General features: G+C 40.7%; 1 protein-coding gene across 2 annotated transcripts in view; it reads right to left on the bottom strand.

Annotated features, from left to right (window-relative positions):
- Window positions 1-19299, bottom strand: part of CDH20 (cadherin 20) — a 118724-nt gene that overhangs the window by 29872 nt on the left and 69553 nt on the right. For both annotated transcript variants that reach the window (XM_066559370.1, XM_066559379.1), the window contains 2 exons: window positions 7329-7696; window positions 521-815 (listed from right to left, as the gene is read on the bottom strand). In XM_066559370.1, the coding sequence (XP_066415467.1) occupies window positions 521-815; window positions 7329-7571 (538 nt within the window). In that variant the 5' untranslated portion in view covers window positions 7572-7696. The remainder of the gene's footprint in view (window positions 1-520; window positions 816-7328; window positions 7697-19299) is intronic.

The raw sequence follows: 19299 nt of genomic DNA on the forward strand, positions 1-19299 counted from the left end.
TCTGTAAAAGTGGAGGGCAAATAGTAACAGAATCTCAGGATTTACTGAACTTTGTTTAGTACAGGCTTACATGAATAAGAAGGAGATAATGATTGTTTTCATGTCTCCCTGTTTTCAAGGGCTCCTGGACAGTAGGAGCCCTTGAAATTGATTGGGTTGCTAAGACTGTGTTATTTTCAGGATGGTAATGGCTGTCCAATGGATTTTATTATTTCTACCATCTGATGCCAGAGGAGAAGGGGCACTATGTTATACAAATTGTCTAAACATGGCATGTTTGAATCACACCTTTTTCATCTCTCAGGCTTCCCTTGACACATTTTCTTTCAGAGTAGCTGCTACTGATGTGAAGACTGTTGTCTCTTTTCTACAGCAAGCAGGCACCCCAGGATAAGCTCCTCTGTCCTGCAGCCCCTGCCCAATGGGCAGAAGCTGAGATCAAGGAGTCAGGGAATTTGTGTTTTGGCAACCATCTCCAATTTGCTCATAGGGGAAAGAGACTCCACAAAATCTGTCTTACCCACAGGTGACATTTCCGGAACAGAGGCTACGTAAGGTCCATCCAGGAACTTGGGTTCATTGTCGTTGATGTCTTGGATTTTGATGATAAACTCTGACTCTGGTTCCATGGGCCGGCCTGTTCTTCTGTCCAGAGCCTGTGCTCTGAGGGTGTACTGTGACCTTTCTTCCCGGTCCAGCCGCTGAATGGCATGAATGTCCCCTGTCGTATCATCAATTGTGAACACAATGCCAGCTCCCTCTCCTGAGAGGATGTATTTGATCGAGCCATCTCCCCTGTCCATGTCAGAGTGGAGCTGTGGAAAGGAACAGGATTCAATTAGACCATGAGCTGGGTAAGCAGCTGCTGAGAAACACTGAGCACGTGATCATCCCCAGCATTCTGGTCTCACTGTCGGGACTCACAAGCTGGTTCTAATGTACTCGCTTTGCTGAAAGAGGCATAGTAAAGTCTGTATCGCATAGCTGCAATTAAAAACCCTCTCCTGTCTTCCTGCTTCTTCACCCACAGCTGTGCCAAAAGAAAAGGCAGAGGCACCCAAACAGGAACAGGCTCTGTGCCTTTTTGGAATTTCACTCAACACAATAATTATCTTTTGCCTTGTTAGAATGGCCACTGAGAAGATTTAGGATAAAGTGAGGTCAGCAAAGCTGCAGACTGTAATTTCTCACTTGGCTTAAGAGGAGTCAAATACTACAGGGGTAGCATAATGTTGGGGCAAATAAGGCAAATCTGTTCGGGATCAAGGGGAAAGCAGAATGGAAGAGCTACACAGTACGTGTTATGACTCAGAAATATTTTAATCTTTTTCCATTAAATTTTAGTAATAAAATTAGTCTGGATCCTTACATCTTCAGGAAGGAGTATTGTCAAACAGTAAGTAAGCTAAGCAGCAAAAAACAGTTGCTTATGCCCATGGCAGGCTATAGAAATGAGAACCATCCCAGATTTTCTAGGAAATTAGCAAACGGATTTATTGCATGACTGCTAATTAGTTCTGAGCAGCCACAGATAACTGTGAATGCAACAGAAAAGAGCAAGAGTAAACACAGTACTAATTATAATCTAAAACAGGGAAACAAATCATTCTGGGGACTATATTCTGTTAAACACCTGGTTCCCATGAAATACTAGAATGACTATCAAAAGCAATCAAATTGGTTAATTTCACTCACACTATGAAAATCCACAATGGTATGCTCATACTTCCATGCCTTTGAGGAACAGAGCATAAAGATCAATGCCCAGTGGCAGTAATCATTCAGTACCAAAAGACAGGAAGGCAATAGACTTGAGGTACAAAAATCAAAATGGTTCACATGTGAATACTGTTTTCCAGTGTGATTATCATTGTGGGTGATGAATAAAGGATAAATAATAATTTTAAAAAAGCAGTGAAAGTGGGCTGGATTCAATTAAACACATTTTAAAATGCATATATGGGCAAATTATGTCAGAAATATGGTCAGAATTAGGTATGTGTTTAATGCTTTGATGAGCTTAAAGGACAGATGGGAGTAATCTTGGAAGATGGGGCCAAACATAGGTAAATATTTGAACTGGAGAGAAAAATCTTAGAATAATAGACTGAATATATGAACACAGTATTTGAAGAATTAATGCAAACAGAAATGCATAATTTGTGTCAAAAAGCAGAAGTCAAACTTTGTACAATTGATTATAGACTATTCTGTCAAGAAAGAAAGAAGAAATCTCATCTCTGAGCTGTTTAAAACATAAAGAACATATACAATAACTTATTACATAAGAGAAAGTTTAATAGGAATGTGGGCAAAATGACTTATCTGACCTAAGCATTTCTAGTGCCACTGAAGCAGCTCCTCAGCTGCTTTAGGGCACACAATCCTGTTGACTGGGGAGTGGAAAGACCTTTTCCCCCAGCGAAGGATCTAGTTGGGAGAAACTCATTCTCCAAAGGGTGTCTGCCTTACTAGCTTCTCAGGTAGGTCAGGTGATCTATGCAAAACTTGGACCCTCCCGATTTTAGGGCAAGAGTGCTTTCATGAGGAGGGATCCCATGGTTTTCCATGGCATATCCCGTCCTGCAGACAGGTCTGTACAGAGGTGGCCCATGGGCTCCAAGCAGGTGCTGGGACAGCGAATGTTAAGGGCAGCAGCGCTGCAATGTGGCTGCAGGAGCTGAAGGTGCAGGTTGTGACAATGGCTGTGTCAGGCCACTGGTATTTCACTTCCTCCTCTGCCTCCATCCCTGCAGAGGCTACTGCATCTGAGAAACATCGATATTTTGGAGAAAAGCTGGCAGCTCTCAGGCAATGTATTAACTGAATGGTGGAAGAACAAGCCCAGAAAAATTTGGCAGTGGTAAACAGTTAAATTTAGATGGCTGCCATGTGTATTAATTCACATGCAGGCCCCAGGACTGCAAACTGGTATATCTTCAGGAAATACCATCTTGTGATTAGTTTAAAAAAAGACAGTGGTTGTCATTATTTACCCTAAACACCCATAACTCAGAGATTATCGCTGTAGGACCTAGTAAACAGGATACTTCCAGAAAGAGGACACTATTATAGCTTTTCAAATTGCTTCAGAACCACTAAGCTACGTCTTGGGCATTTGTTTTAGTGCATTAGTGCTCCAGTGAAAGAATACAGCTGCTGAGACAGATACAGATGTTAGACCTGATTGGGGAATTAGAGCTGGGCTTGATGGAAGAAAATGTGTTTCGGAACACCAACAAGTCCTCATTAAATAAGGAAAAGAAAAAAAAAGAAAAGAGAGAGAGGAAGGCAAAGTCAAATGCAAAGTCAAAAGGCAAAAATGAAACAGAAAAGAAAGAAAAATAAAAAAGAAATTAAAAGCAAGGAAAAAAGAAAACAGGAAAAGAAAAAGGGAATGGGAACAGGAAAAGAAAATGAAGGAGAAATATAAGAAGGAAAAGAGAAAGAAAAAAAAAAAAGCATTTTTTGAAATAGCATTAGATGTTCAGGAATTTTCCGAATACTTAGAAGCAAATAATGAATCAAACTTATGGGTTAAATTACACTTTCTGCCCAAAGCCCTGTTTGGAATAAATGCAGTTGTGAAGGGAGCAAACAAGGAATGAACATGGCATGCTGTTAAGAATTTGGGAGTACAAGAGGATCTCTGTCTAGCTGTGATTTGTTAGAAACATTGGGTCTCAACCAAGGCTAGGAAGTAACAAATGCTAGCAGCACTTTTGCAGCTTCTTGTATAACCCACTCTTTCAAGACAAAGCAAAAAAGAGTGTAAAAGACAAAAAGACATAACACTGCCAGACTGCAATAAATCTGAAAGAATTTGGTGTCTGAAGGGACTGAAGTTCACACCAAACCTAATATCAGGATGCTGTAGTTTGGAGTGTAAAAGTCACTGTGTTGGAAAGGTGATCTAGTTTTAAGTTGGCTCTGTTTTATGGGTGGTACAATAAATTGTGCTGCCATGTGGTTGATACAGAGTAGGAGGAATTAATTTTTACTTCCTCCTCCATATTAAGGAATGGGTTATTGGAGGAATAAAGCTGATAACTCCTGAGAAGTTTTTAACTGTGTCAACCCGCATTGCTCCTTTGATGAGAACAGTACAAAAAAATAAGGATGTTACATCTGCATTGGAATGACACATTTCCTGGCAAAGGGCATGTGGAAGAGAGTAGCACTGCAGTGAGCAGCTCAGGGGAGAACCCACACAGCTCTGCTAAACAGTCTGTGAGTCTATGACTCCATCCTTGATGTGCTTCTCTCTTCTCTGCTTCCAGTGAGGTAGCACCTGCAGGGGATTTTTGTAAGGATGCAGGAGTGAGTGTGGTTGATGCACATTGATAGTCTGCAGAGAGGTTGCATTTTATTCATTTATTCAGCTGCTGTGATTCAAATGCTTCTTTGAAATAGGGTTAGGGAGTCTCCAACATGGCAAAATGGTGAAGTGTGTTCCCAGTTCAATTACTGACACAGTGTAGGCTGCTCATTGAATGTGGAAAATACCTGCTGTAGCAAATGAAGGGGCTTTGGTTTCCCTGGTTCATCCTATTAGCCAATAATGGCCACCTCTAGGAAAACTGAAGCCTTGTATTTATCTGTGACAGGACCAGGAACCCTCTGAAGCTGAAGTACTTTAAATCACTATCATGACCACTGGAGAAAAGGAAAATTGTACTGACTTCGCGTCAGGAAGTTTCTTTCATTTCTCTGTCCAAAACATATTTTGCACCTTGCCTTAACAGTTGCCTAGGGAAGTTCACAGAATCATAGCAGCCTTGGAAATCATATTAGGCAAGCCTGGACCTGTAGTTCAAGTCAAGGTGCTTTTTTGGTTGCTCCAGTCATACAGAACCAGCCAGAACCAGCTGTACAGCTGGCTCTGTGCTCTGCATTCTTTCTCCTTCTGACAGGGGCTTGGAGAGAGCAGATGGATACAACCAAGGCCTGGCTTTGAGGATGTTTCAGGATGCTGTGGGTGACATCAGTAAGAAGAGGCCCTGCCTGGCCTGGTATGGGACCCAGGGCTGCTTTGGAGGGCTGGTGTGAGCAGCCAACAGCAGACTGAAAGCCCTGTTGCACCTCCGCCCCACTCTGTGCAAGCCTTACAGAGCTATTTTTGAGCCAGCCTGGGGTGACTTGGGCTGAAAAATTTCTGGCCTGCCAGAACAATTAATTCACCCCACAGTCTATTCCCTGCTGACCCCTTTCCCAAGCATCCCTGAGACTCAGGCAGTGCAAATGCAGGCGGGTGATGAATTGTGGGAGGCTGCTGCCTCTCCAGAGCGCCTGTGCCTCAGGCTGGGTGAGGCGAGGGGAAGCCTCTGCCTCACAGAGCCCCAGAGCCCCCATCCCACTGCTCTGCTGGCTGCTCCCCACCCCATTGGGGGTGGGAGACCATGGAATGCGTGAGCCCCAGAGGCTCCTCCTGGCAGCAGAATTCCCTGGTGCCGGGACGACACGGAGCTCTGCTGAGTTAGGAGGCCTTCCGAGGGATCCAGCTGTGTCAGCTCAGCAGTGCATGGGACTAATTGGCCCTGTTCACCGTGGGTGCTAATTAGCCCTTGTGCACCCCGGTGCGAGCACAGCCAGCAGCCCAGGCAGCCTTGGAGAAGCTCCCTGAAGACAGCTTGGGCTTCAGAGTGGCGGGCACAGGCCATGAGGAGACGTCCTGGTGTCCTGGTGTCCTTCCCTTGGGCAAAGCTGAGCAGTGGCAAGCTCAGGAGTGCTGCTGACTGTGTCAAATATGTGTGCTCCTAATGACAACAGCAGGTCTAAAAGATGAGCTGGTTTCTCCCCATATGTGTTTTACCTAAGATTCGGCTCACAAGTGGGAGCCTGAAGTCATTTCAGATGTAACTGAGAATATGGAATAATAAGTCTGGCCCTTGTTCCGAAGCTGGGAATTGCCTGAAAACAAATATTACTTTCTTTATTCAATAGAGATCTCAAGACCTGAAAAGCTAGGTGCACAGATGAATGAAGACTAATGAGGTCTCATCTGGAGGCAATCACTAGTAATGCCATTGCTGTGGGAGGAAGGTGAGTACATCTTGCTGTCAGTCATGCAGGGATAAATCAGGAGGAGGTCTTCTGAAGTCTGCAGATCCACTTTGATTTATATTGGTGTGACTGAGAGCACAGTTTAGCTCTATGGGGCTGTAGAATGATAAATATGAGTCCAAACTGGGCCTCCGGATATGTAATATTTTTTTTTTTTTCTGCAGATGGATAGCTTGGAAAGAAAACCGGAGCCTATATCTCATAAAATATAAACAATGAAATGTGAAGGAATTATTTTCTGACATACTTTCTAAGTTATTTTTCATATATACCTATGTGTATTCTCTCATAGCTGTATCTGATATTCTAGGCATGTAAATCTTGATTGTATTGTTCAAAAACTTAAGCACATTAACTCTCTCTGCATTATTGTCCAGATTTGTCACCTTGGTGTAGAATAGAAGCAAACTTGACGCTGACCATAACACCTTGAATAACAGGGTTAATACAGGGTCGGTCATTCAGGTCTTTAAAAGCAAAAAAGGAGGATGGTTATAGTGAGAAAGATTGTGACAACAGACGTCACTGGTCTGATTTCAATCAACTTCTTTCTCAAAGAGACACAGAAAAGTAAATGCAAAATTTTACCAAGTATATGTACAGGATGGGGTCAGGAATATATTTTACACATATTTGTAATGATGGGTAGGTTCTTGGGGCATAAGGGATCTAAAAATAGGGCCCTTCATAGTTGAATTTAATGAGGTGCCCATCTACCCTTCTAGATGTGGAGCAACTTCTCTGTAGTCCACAAAATTAACCTGCAGTCAAGATGTGGTAAGCCAGAATATACTCTGACCCTGAAGATTTACTGAAAAAAAACCCCTAAAATGTCAGTTTTCAAGGGAAACTAGCTACTTAATTTGATTTTGAATTGCAGTTTCTAGCTGACTTGATCATGGACAGAAGCATGATCACAAACTCTTCCTTTCTTTCCTAATCCTTATATGTCAATATAACCTTGCTTTGCCTTGACATTGTAGGAGTCCCTGGAAAAATTGCTGCAGATTTTCTAACACTACCTCAAATTGCAGATGATGATTGATGCAGCAGATCTCTTTGAAATAGGCAAATATATTGACAGCCCCTTGAAACAGAAATTCTTCCCAAACAGAGGTGACATGGGGCAAAAGCTCTTGGGAGCAGAAGTGAAATTAATGAGGATGAAAGAAGGCAAAGGCACTTGAGGAAACATCCTGTGTTTCACCACAATCTGCAAATACTCGGATACACTCTTACAGACATCTTCCCACTGTGGATCTTACCTTCCCAACGTAGAGAGGGTCAGTTCCTGTGTATTCCTCCAGAACAAAAAACTGGTTCCACACCCAGCTCCTCTTCATACGCTGATGCAGCTTGTCTGACAGGTTGTCTTCTTGCCCTTCAGTGAGGGGCCTGGTACTTCCTGACAGCACAGTTGTAGTAAGGTCCATCAGTCCCCAAAAATACAAGGAGACACCAAGTCCAAACAAGTTCTTTGCATTGCTCATTCTACCTGAAGTCCACATCCGTATACTACGACTGACTTAAAAGTCCAAACACATTAACTTGGGTCCCTTGAGAATAAAGTAAGTCCTCTATGTAGTCCTTTGAAATGTCCAGGAGAGATCCTGGTTCTCAGAAATGCAGTATCCTGTAAAGTAAAAGGAAATTCATAAGAGGATGCATTTTTCCTCAAGGCAAATGAGTTTTCTCAATAGGCAAATATGCTATAAAGTATTTAATCCTCTATATAAAAATGTAAGATCAGCATGCACAACTTTTGAAAACAGAAATACTATTACCATATAAGCTGAAGACTTGGAGCCTTAGGTACAAGTCATATCAGGGTTTAGTCAATAAGTATGAGTTCTTGACTTTGCTAATTTAGCTGTAGGGTTGCTTTATGATATTGATTGGCATGAGTTAAGTGTATACTTTTTAGAAATATTTATGACCAGAAGTCCTTAGAGAATATTTAAATACAGTTCACTCTGGAAAATTATGACAGCTGGAGAACAATATTTGGCAACCATCTTTCTGTTTGGAAACTGTGCCATTGTCATTTCACACACGTTCATGCACACGTCTACATAAATACAGATATTATTGCTATATTGCAAACCTTGAGTATAATTTCTGGAAGCTCCAAGTTATTTCTGGCTTTAATTATTCTCTCAGCCTCTCTGTTGCTTGAATTCAGGTTTCACACTCTATTGTCTCCTCTCTGAGGAACTGATTGCTGCCACAAATGCAACATTTCTAGAATTTGAATGGTCAGTTAATAATTTTATAACCCACAAAATGTTTCACAGTGCTGATGGCCACATACTCTATGTCCAAGCAAGTCATGCTAACATGTTTTTTTCTTTCACAGTCCTTAAAGACCTGTTTAGACAAAAGAATAATGACCTCTATCAGAGGATGCTTTCTCATCAGTCTAGGGTCTTTTCTTCTTATAAAGACAGTTTAGTTGGTGACCTCACTCCAGGCTATGGATTATAGCAAACCTTTAGCAAAGTATTTTGCTGAACTTAATGATCTAGTGCTGCACACAAGTTACTCTGTCAAAGCACTCCATACATCCTCTGTTGGTCCAGTATTTTTACTGCTCCTTTAAGGAACATTCATGACTAACAGGATGGGTTTTTTTCATGACAAAAAATAGACATTTTTCATGACAAACAGACTAATTAGGAAAGGTACGTGGAGCTCTGAGTCTTAAGCCATTAGTTTGCACTTCCTTTTACTGCTGTTCTACACTTAGGTGTTTAGGCTTAGTTAAGTGTTTCATCCTGTGGAGATAAATGTATGAGACGTCTGTCAAATATTTCCAACTGAAATCCTTGAAAGATTTCAAAATAATAAAAAAGCATTTTAGACAGTTGTGTGACTTTAAAGTAAAGACTGAGACAATGCAGTGTTTTTAACAGAGAGGAAGAGTATGGTTAAGAGTATGGTTGTGAATTCCCTGGCATAAAGGTTGTTACAACTGGAGAACTGGGTACACTTAGAATCTACTGAAACAGAAATTCAAAAAATTTTCCAAATGTTGGCTGAAATCTGAAAAGGGCAGTATAAGTCTGGAAGTGATGTCCACAAGGGGAGTAGAGATAAAATGACCATCTAAGACTAATTTCTACACAAAATAATGTTTCCAAGTATAAAGCCCAGGAGTATGACCACACAGTGCTGCTAACCTATACAGCTGTAAAGTGTAGCAAACGAATGGGCCCTTTACCTTGAAAAAGTTTACAACCTAAGCCTGAATAGATATGACAAAGAAAGTCAAAACTATAAGCACAGAACATGGTAAAATCCTTCTAAGCAGAGCAATGTCCAGAACTGCTTGTTGTTTAGATACTGGCTACATAATATGCTAGGGTTTATTGTCTGCAAAGCTAAAGAATGGGGATTTACCCTAAGCAGTACAAGCCCAGAAGGACCACAGTAATGTCTGTGTGTCTGTCACTTCATTAAGTTTTTCAGCTCTTTGTGAGAGGCAGGGACATGGCTCACAGTCCCTGCTGGATGCCCACAGCCCTAGGAAAACTATGTCCAAGAGCTATGTGTGCAAGGCTTGCCTCTCTTTGTCCTGCGATGGCTTTGCTCCAAACCTCCAACATACCTCTACAATGAGGGAAAGAAAGCTGAAGCCCTCCACTCATAAATATGCCCCCCATGTTCTTGGTGTGTTCTAAACAACAAGTTATTCTTAGTAAAATCAGGAGGACATTATTTACAATCCATGTTTTGCTGGTGAGTAAATGTGGGGAAGAGCTTCCCACCACCTCCCAATATAATTTGAGGGAAAACACCCTGCAACGGGAAGAGAAACTGTGAGCAGGCTATGATCCAGCAGCTAAGGTCCTACCTGGAGTTTTGCTTTAAGAAACTCCCCCAACTGCACAGATCACTTGCATTTTTGTTAATGTGGCAAAGAGGTGATACAATACAATGGACCAATTCCTGTGGCAATCAGAATTGTGTTTGTAGGTGAATTCTCAAACCACAAATTCAAAACTAATGGTGTCAGGTGCTTCCTGCAATTAAGTTCAGCCATCAAGGATCAACAGTGCTTAGGCAAGGTATCAAGACATTGTTAAATGAACTTTCAGAGTTACCAGTATACCTGTAAGGAGGCAATAGCAAATGAAATCTGATCATCAGGATGCTTTTCATCCACAGGTGCATTAAATCAGGAAGAAGCCAGGTAAGTAAAAGCAGTGAAAAAAAGGTCAAGAGGAGTGATATAAATGCTTCAGGCTATTTGTGAGAACAGCTTTTGCCACCTGAATGTGCAGTTCCATGAGGAACCTTTCTTGATAACAGTGTACGACTCAGTGGTCCCTGGCAGCAATATCCCTAAGAACATTTCTTATTCCCAATGCAATCTTATTCTGGGGTATGGCAACTGTCAGGAAACTTGCCATTAAGTAATGTAAAGTCTTGTAAAAGGATGTTCCTTCCTTGAGTACCAGTAATTTCCCCATTTACTGCCAGTGCATGGCGACATGGTCATATATTTTTGTAGAAATGGAAGAAAACAGTAGTATTGAAGTGGAACAGAGTTGTTTTGTTTTTTTTTTTTTCTTTTGTTAATAGCAGAGTTTCTGTTTTCTCATGCCTTTCCAAAACTATGAGCAAGCAGGATCAAACTCACTGCATTTTGCTCCTCACCTAAGGGCAAATTGATACCGTTAATAAAAGTGTTTAGTCCACAGTGGTTCCTCTCCAAGACGGAAGGAGAATGACATTTTTTTCTGTCTCAGGTCCTCAGCTGGTGTTAAAGGGATGAAAAAGGCCTCTGTTAACTCCTGGGCTGAGGTGCTGCTGATCTCTCTGGGTCCTCTTTCCCACAGTGTCACCAACCCCAGGTGCGTGCTCTTGGCTTCTGCATCTGCAAGGCCTGCAGGCCAAGGAATGCATTTCTGAGTGGCGTAAAAAGGCACTCACATACATTTAGGGTTTGGGCTGTGTGGTAGCACAAGTGATGGCTGAGATAGAGTTACGGCCATGGGTGACTGAGTCTCTCAGAGGACTCATGCAGATGAGTGTGATGGAGGAGTACAGGGTCACTTCAGCTGTAGACACAACACTTGGTTAGGATAAGAGCCAGGTGCTTGGGGTGTATTAGCTTGGTGGGGTCTCTTGACTTTGACGGTCCACAGTGGTTTTTGCCACAGATGGTTGGCTCAGGCTTGGAGGCAGATTCTGTTCCTTGCAGGGAATCGGGGGGACCCATCATACAGCAAGGGTTACTTGGCCTTACTGAGTGAGGCAGAACTGGACTTTTAATGTTCCCTTAATGCAAATTGTTTCTTGGAGCCCTTCAAAATGCATTCTTAAGGAAATCTGCAAAGATGGAATTGATGAGCCTCTGCTTGCCGTATGAAATATATATTACAGAAACATATTTCATGACTCAGCATGGGGATGTGCAAAGAATTTGAAGGCAGTAAAGAGAGGGAAATCTTGTTTTCCTTGCTGAGACACAAAAATTATTGAGCCTGGCAAAACTACAAGACCAAAATCTGTGAGATTTCTGCAGAGGGTGCTTTATTTTTGAAGAATAACTTAAATGTTTCATTTTGTTTCTCACAGTTGTCTATTCTGTGGTAAAACATGTAGGTGTATCTATGCAGTTTATATCCCTGACCCAAAGTGAATGCCTTTCTTATCCCTGCTTTTGTGATGAATATTTGATTATCAACTCGGTTCTTTAGGTTACTTTCTCTGTTCTTGCCTTGCAAGCATTGCTGACAATCCTTTTTTTTTGTCAGTCAGCAGTTACCAATACAACTTTTGGCTTCATAAAGACCCATGAAGATCTGATTGATCTTTGTGCTACTTGTGGTCCATACATGGTACAAAGGAACTACCTAATTATTCTACAAAAATAGAGTTCACCAATGAAAATATTAATTTCTCTTTTAGCCTGTATTGCAAATTAAAGTAGGCATATTGCAAGTGTGAACTACTCTTCATGCTCCAATTCTACAGACATTCCCCCCTTCCCCAGCACATATTTGTTCTGTAATTAAGTTATTCTTAATTGAATAGCTAATTCTGCGCAAAGATGAAAAGGAAAATGAAATAACTGCCAGAACCAACTTCTGGCATTTCTTGCAAGTGACCCATTTATCCTGTTAATTCTGAAGAGAACAACACTTCCAACAAAAGGATAAAACCATTAATAGTTTGGATGACCATATGGGCACCCAGAGAGTTCCACTGGGATTGAAATGTATTGTGCTCAATACATATTTACATAAATGCCAAGGATTTTATAGTCAAAAAGCTCAGACTTGAAAAGCTTTACTGACATGCTTACTGTAATCATCACAATGAGCAAGTGGTCTCCCAGAAAGTCAGTGCACTATTTGCATTCATAAAATTAATTACATGCTTATATCTTTTATGCCTGGTCCTTGCAAGGGATTTTGCTGTGTGGACTCAGCACTCTTGTAGAATGCTACAGACCTTAGTGGAACCCATGCAGGCACATGGCTTGAGTGGGAGCAATTCATTTGTAGTATTACACTGAGAAAGTGGGGAAGAGACGCAACCAGTATTAAACTCCCCCTTCCATTTTCTCTATACATGAGTACACAAATTCATGTGATACTTAAGTAAACACTTCAAATATGTCATGCTTCTTAGTAGCACATACACTGCACTAGGAATATGCTAAGGAAAATGATTTCTGTGTTGAATGACACATTTAAAGATTTTCCCTCCAGTATTTTGCAAAAGAAACTAAACAGGTTGGTAATGACCACAGTAGGAAGATATTACATTTGACTAAAAAGAATTCTCCAAATGAGCTATTTACTTTGTTTCTTGAATTTCTCAATTTTGATATTTTAAACCAAGGTGGAGGTGGGAGTACTGTGCAGTACTCACCATGAAATGGATTATTCTTTTATGTTTTCACAGATTAGCTCTTAGGGCTCCTGTACCCTCATTTGCTGTTGCTTTGGCATAAGACACTTTTGCAATAAGCCCACAGGAGCACCAGTCAGTAAGCAGCTGTAGGCTGTATTCTGCACCAGACACACCACCACAATGGGTGTTAAAATCACCCACCAGGGATGGAGGCTCTGCTGATCCAGAAACTAACATTTCTTAAGAAATTAATGCCCGACTTGTCCCCTTTTTAGCCCTAGTGAGGTTATATTTTGGAGTGCTGTTTCCATTTCTGGGCCTCCGAGTTCGAGAGAGACATGGAGCTCCTGGAGCAGGTCCAGCAGAGGGCAATCAAGATGATCAAGGGACTGGAGCATCTCTCCTACAAGGGGAGGCGGAGGGAGCTGGGCCTGCTCAGTCTCAAGAATGACTGAGAGGGACCTCATCAATGTCTATAAGTATCTGAAGGGAGAGAGTCAAGAGAATGGATCCAGGTTCTGCTCAGCAGTGCCCTGCAACAGGACAGGAGGCAATGGGCAGAAACTGATGCACAGGAAGTTCCACCTGAACACGAGGAGGAATTTCTTTACTGTGGAGATGACTGAGCACCGGAACAGATTTCCCAGAGAAGTTGTGGAGTTTCCCTCACAGGAGATATGCAAGAGCTGCCTGGTTGCAATTTTGTGCCATGTGCTCTGGGATGAATCTGCTGGAGCAGGGAGATTGGACCAAATGACCACTGTGGTCCCTTCTGGCCCGATCCATCCTGTGATCCTGTAACTGTATGATTTTAGAAATCCTAATGCTTGTAGTACCTAAGTTAGTTATCTTTAAACAGGCTGCATAATTATAGTCCTAAATATTTCTGCACTACTTCCAGAACTTCCTAGTTTCATCTTTGGCCCAGACAGTCCTACTGTTACTATTACTTGTTGTTATACTTTCTGGGCAAGTTTAAGTTAAAAGGAAAAATCTAGAGGCACTAGTTACTTTTCTTGAAAACAGACTGGGCCTAAACATGTATTTTTATTTTTATTTCACTTTATTAAGATCTTCATAAATACAATGAAACTTGGCAATGTACCATATGGTGCATAAACATTAACTCCAAATACAATCCATTGTCATAAAATTATATCTACAGACTAGTCAACAATCTCTCCTGGGACATATCAGTGAACTCATTTTGTTCAAGATCTGAAGTCCTTCAAAGCTTTGGAGTGTCTGCAGAGTGAAAAATCCCATAGAATGACAGAGGGAGTCCCATCGTATAAATCCCAGCCCTATGATTATAGATGCATAAAAAGATCAAAAAGAATAAAAGACATACACAATCACAAAGTAAAAATTTCCAAATAGAATTATGCTGATAAATTGTATCAGGGGAAGATCTGATCCCCAGCTTTTACTCAGCGTTAGGCCCTGTAAATGCTACTGTAAAGAGCAGTACAGAAGTACAGGACTGTTTCTAAAGCTCCATGCATGTCTAACTAACTCTGCTGAAGTGAACTTCAACAGGAACTAAGTGTAGCATTGCAAATACACTGCAAAATTCAAATAAATTTCAGATAAAACAACCCCTCTTTCAGCAAGGATGTGCAAAGATACACAAAACCTATGAAAATCATACTAATTATGCTTTCATTATTAAGCAAAAACTCCTTTTAATTCTCACATCCTGACTACTTTTGCCATGCTGTCAAAAGCCTGTACAAATAACTCTAAATTGTGAATTGATGTTCATATAAAGTAGCACATATGGTGATTAAAAAAAAAACAAAACCCAAAACAAACCGTAAAGTCCTTCCTCTCCTCAAAGTGTGACTGACCTTTGCAGCCGTACCAGGAGCCTTTGCTCAGACTTGTCTCAAGGCCCCTGAGGAGTTCAGGCATCTGCCATTCCCCTGCTATGGGATAAAATCTGTTCCTGTTGCACACCTGGAATGTATTTTGAACCTGAGGTGTCCCTGCCTGTGCTGCATGGTGGCTACGGTAGCAGATCATGTTCTTTAGCTACAAACCATTGCATTTTGTGTCTGCTAGTCCCCACAATATGACATATTTCTACGTAGCAGTGAAAAATGATCTTTTTTTTTATCCCACACCTACTGGATAGTTTTAAGGCTCTCTGATAACCCCAAATGCCAAAGATAGAAAAGGTGTTATCTCCTCTCTGGTGACAGATATGAGAAGCAGCTGTCTGCCTGCACCAAGTAGAGGTAATATTTCTTCCCATGCATGAAGATCAAAACCAATGATTGGCAAGGGCCTTTGTGCTGTTGCTGGTTTTTCCTAGTTTCATTGTGACTGTGTTCTTTGTTAATTTGGCATTTCATACAGCATTTTGTCATATTAGAAATGGACCCCAACCCATTTCCAAAAGCAGCTGTTGAAGATGAAGAAGTGAACAGGTAATTTCTTTTTGTAACCAGAAATTAATATTTTGCCATCTCTCATAATTATTGTATGCACCCACTGGCATTTAGTGGATAGTGGGATTTTCTGTTGTTTTTTTTTTGGTTTGTCTGTTTGTGGTTTTTGATTTTTTTTTTGTTTGTTTTTAATGGTGTCTTTTTGTAGGGAAAAGATAGTCTTTAAATTAACTTAGAAAATAGCTGTAGGTGCTCTAAAGGTGAAAATCTCTCGTCTAATTCCCATTTCTTGACTCTGACATTGCTCAGCAGTACAACACTGGCACCTGCACCTCCCCTGATCTCATTGATTGCCTTGTCTGAGCATGAGGACATACACTACTAACCAAAAGGATGAACATTTTCAAGTCATCTCCAAACTACAGTATATGAAACCAAGCCAGCAAAAGAAACAGAAGTCTTACAGCCTCATTGTCTCTCTGAAATACTAGAGTCCCCCTTGTTTTTATCACCTAGCTTCAAAGTGTTTCTAGAAATAATAGAATATGAGTAGCCTTCACAGGACACTTTCAAGCGGTGAGAATAAAGTAAGAAGCAATAAATGTGTGCTGACCTCATTTGTCCCAGTTCTAAGACAGCAAGCTATAAGTTCATAAAGCCTGAAAAACAACTTCACATGCTTTGCATGCCAGCCTCTAGGTTTTGGTCTTCAAACTCAACTGTTGCAGTTTCCATGAAGAGTGTGTGCAATGTGTTATCTGATTGTCCTCTGTAAATGTGACATACTCTAACAACACCTACCCCTCACAAAGAAGTATGTATTATCTATTTTCCCACCTACCCCTCACAAAGAAGTATGTATTATCTATTTTCCATCTTCTTCATAATCCACTGTTGGGACATGTTTCCACCTTTCCCAGTGCCTCCCATTTCATAGGATGAGTATCCTAGATGAAGCTCTTCCTCTGTCTGGATTGCTTAATGGCTAAGCAGAACAAGCATTTATTAGAATATAAAAGATCTTTTGTCTTGCTGGCAAACTCTTTGCTTGTCATTTTGTTACAGGTGAATCGTTCAGAGAAGAATCCAAAACCCTGTGCTCCATCTGTTTTAGTATTCAATTTGTAATGGTGATGTAATAGCAGCTTTTGTAAGAGCTGAGGTGTTTTTGGCCAAAATTCCCATCCTTCCATTATCTGCTGTGAGCCATCTGGTTGCTGTCCTTCAGAGGACAGAATCTTCTGCAGCTGTTTTGAGTCTGATTTCCCAAAGAAATGAGCTGATGCAGTAATATAATTGCACTGATATTCTCTTAGCATTGTGAAAGGAGAGATCCCAAGGATTACTGTATTTCATAAAATCATAGAATCATTAGTGTTGGAAAAGACCTTTAAGATTGAGTCCAACTGTTTGCCCAGCATTTCTATCTGCTCCCTGGGGATTAGCAGATTTATTTGAGAAGTGAGAACCAGGTTAATGTCCCCATGAGGAAAGTGCGGGCAGTTATACAATCTCTTTGACTAAGGGATCATCTTGCATGCAGCTCTGCCATAGTAACTGAGGTATGCTAGCTGTTATGACAAGGCAGCTGTAAGGAGCTGTAATTATTGTGTATGAAGGAAGAGATATGAGGGAAAGACATTACCATATTAAACCAGGCTTTGTAGTTCTATTCCTTTTCACTTGTTTGTTAAAAGTCTTAGAGAAAAAATTTATTCACATATAAATTCTAGGGGCCTCCCTGCTGCTTTAAAGCATTTTCAGCGATCAGTAGAGCACATCAATGCAACCTTTTGATATGGACCTGAAAGTAAGGTATGGTTTTCACTCACTGCTATTGATGGTCACTAAAACGTCATTTGGTGCCTCTTCAATATTTAGGCACACCTCCTCTTTAGGCAGGGAGACATCGGCAGTGTAAAAAGAACTAATGACCCTGAACACAGCTCATTAACACAGAGAAACCCTACAAGCAGCAACTTCAGGGACATCAAGGCCCATTTCTCCCACTGTTGGTAGCCACTTCATGTAACCCCTCAAATAATTTGAAGATCCTTTCTTAGATCTGTATGTGTACTTCAGCAACAAGATTCTTCTTACATACCTTCTAGATGTATTCCTTCTTACTTACGGATCTGCCTTTTTTTCAGCAAGTTCTGCATTGCAATCTTTTGAGACACCAGGATGGGCTTGTCAAACTAGATCTCTGCTCTAGTATTGAGATTTTTGCCGTTGGAAATTGCCAGTAGCTGGTACTTCCAAATAGTTAAACTCCCTCTTCACATGCTTTGAAAGAGATAATTCAGAAATGAAAGAAATTCTGACAAAAGAAATTTGACATCAGAATAGCTGTGACTAATAGCAGCAAAGAGGATTACACCAGGAAGCTGGAAAAATGGTACATCCCAAGTGGAAATGGAGTGGTCTTCTAGTCTGGCACAAGTGAAATCCTAATGAGACAACGTGCAAAAAAAGGAAAAGTGGTATTTTTCTTAGATATTGAACTACAGATTGTTGGGAAAATGTATGAGATGTGAAAGACATGCATGCATACTTTAATAATTTGCCTGAAAGATGGTTACACATGGAAATTTTTCTTCAACTTAAAGCTGAAAACTCCACACTTGATGTAATTTGTTTCTTCCTCCTTGTTGGAGAAGTCTGATTAATTACATATTTTGTATTTGAAGTTTCAGAGAGGGGAAGAAGAAGTGGAAAATAAAGAACAATGGGAATAAGCACTAGTGCTCAATGCTGAGGTCAATAATGTGATACTGCTTGATACATAATCTTTAGTTAACCATAAAAAATAAGACTGTACTGTTGTGAGATGATGGAAATGGTGAGAACAATTCCTTGCTGACCCTTGTAATCAGTTTATGCACTGAAGCGTGAGTTTTGATTTCTTCCTTTTGACTGAAGAATCTTTTTATCTTTTTTTCTCTTTAAAAAAATGTAGCCATATAAATACTACCTTCAGTTTCTCCCTTTTTTTCCCCCAGCCTTTTTCTGAAGCTTTTCAGCTTCTCTTTTAAATCTGGGGGAAGCATGAAGACATAGATTGATCCATTTTTATTTCATCAACTTCATCATAGCTAAAAGCCAGGTACAGTGCCCAGTGAAAATTGATGGGATATTATATATTATATTCTGTCTCCTCTCAAGTCATATAACCTACATTTTTGAAATCTCTTGCAAAATTAATCAGTCCACACTGAATTTTCCCTCAGGTACTTCAGAAACCAGCTAAAGCAATAGACAAAATTAGTGAATAGCTTCATGTGATTACAGAAGATAAGTGAGTTCCTAGAGGACTGGCAGAGAAAAACTATTATACTATATTTAAGGTGAAGGGAGCAGTGGGGAAGAGGAACCATTGAATTAGTGAATTACAGACTCTTCATTATAACTTTATGTGGAAAGTTACTGGAACCAACAAGCAAATTTTCAGCATCTAGAGGATAATAAGGTGCTAGGGAATTGCAAACATGTATACGTGTGAGAAGAAAAAGTTGACCACAAAACCAGACTGATTTTCAACTCTCTGGTTAAGATAACTGGCCTAGACTATGTGAAATGAGAGAAATGCATTACAACTTGACCTTTGTGAAATGTCTCACACAACTCCACAACTCATTGTCAAAGGCAGCATAGGGCAGTAAGACCCAGGTGAAATGACAGACGGGAAAACAACCTGAAGAACCACTGTCAGCAGCTCAGTGTTAAACTGGGAGTCAGCATTGAGTGGTCTTGCAGAGTTTTGCTTCATGACCAGAACACTGAATGGTTATGCTAAAAGTTACAAAGTGTGAGAAGGACATCAGGCTGGGAGATTTTGTAAGCACTCGGGAATATGGGGGTATAATTCAAAATCTTGGCAAACTGGAGAAATGTTTGGAAATCAATATCAGAAAATTCAATAAGGACAAGTGAAAAACACAAGCCTTGGAAGAGCAAAATCAAATGCCCAGGTATA

This window comes from Molothrus aeneus, chromosome 1, assembly GCF_037042795.1.
Source record: "Molothrus aeneus isolate 106 chromosome 1, BPBGC_Maene_1.0, whole genome shotgun sequence".
NCBI classification, from domain to species: Eukaryota; Metazoa; Chordata; class Aves; order Passeriformes; family Icteridae; genus Molothrus; species Molothrus aeneus.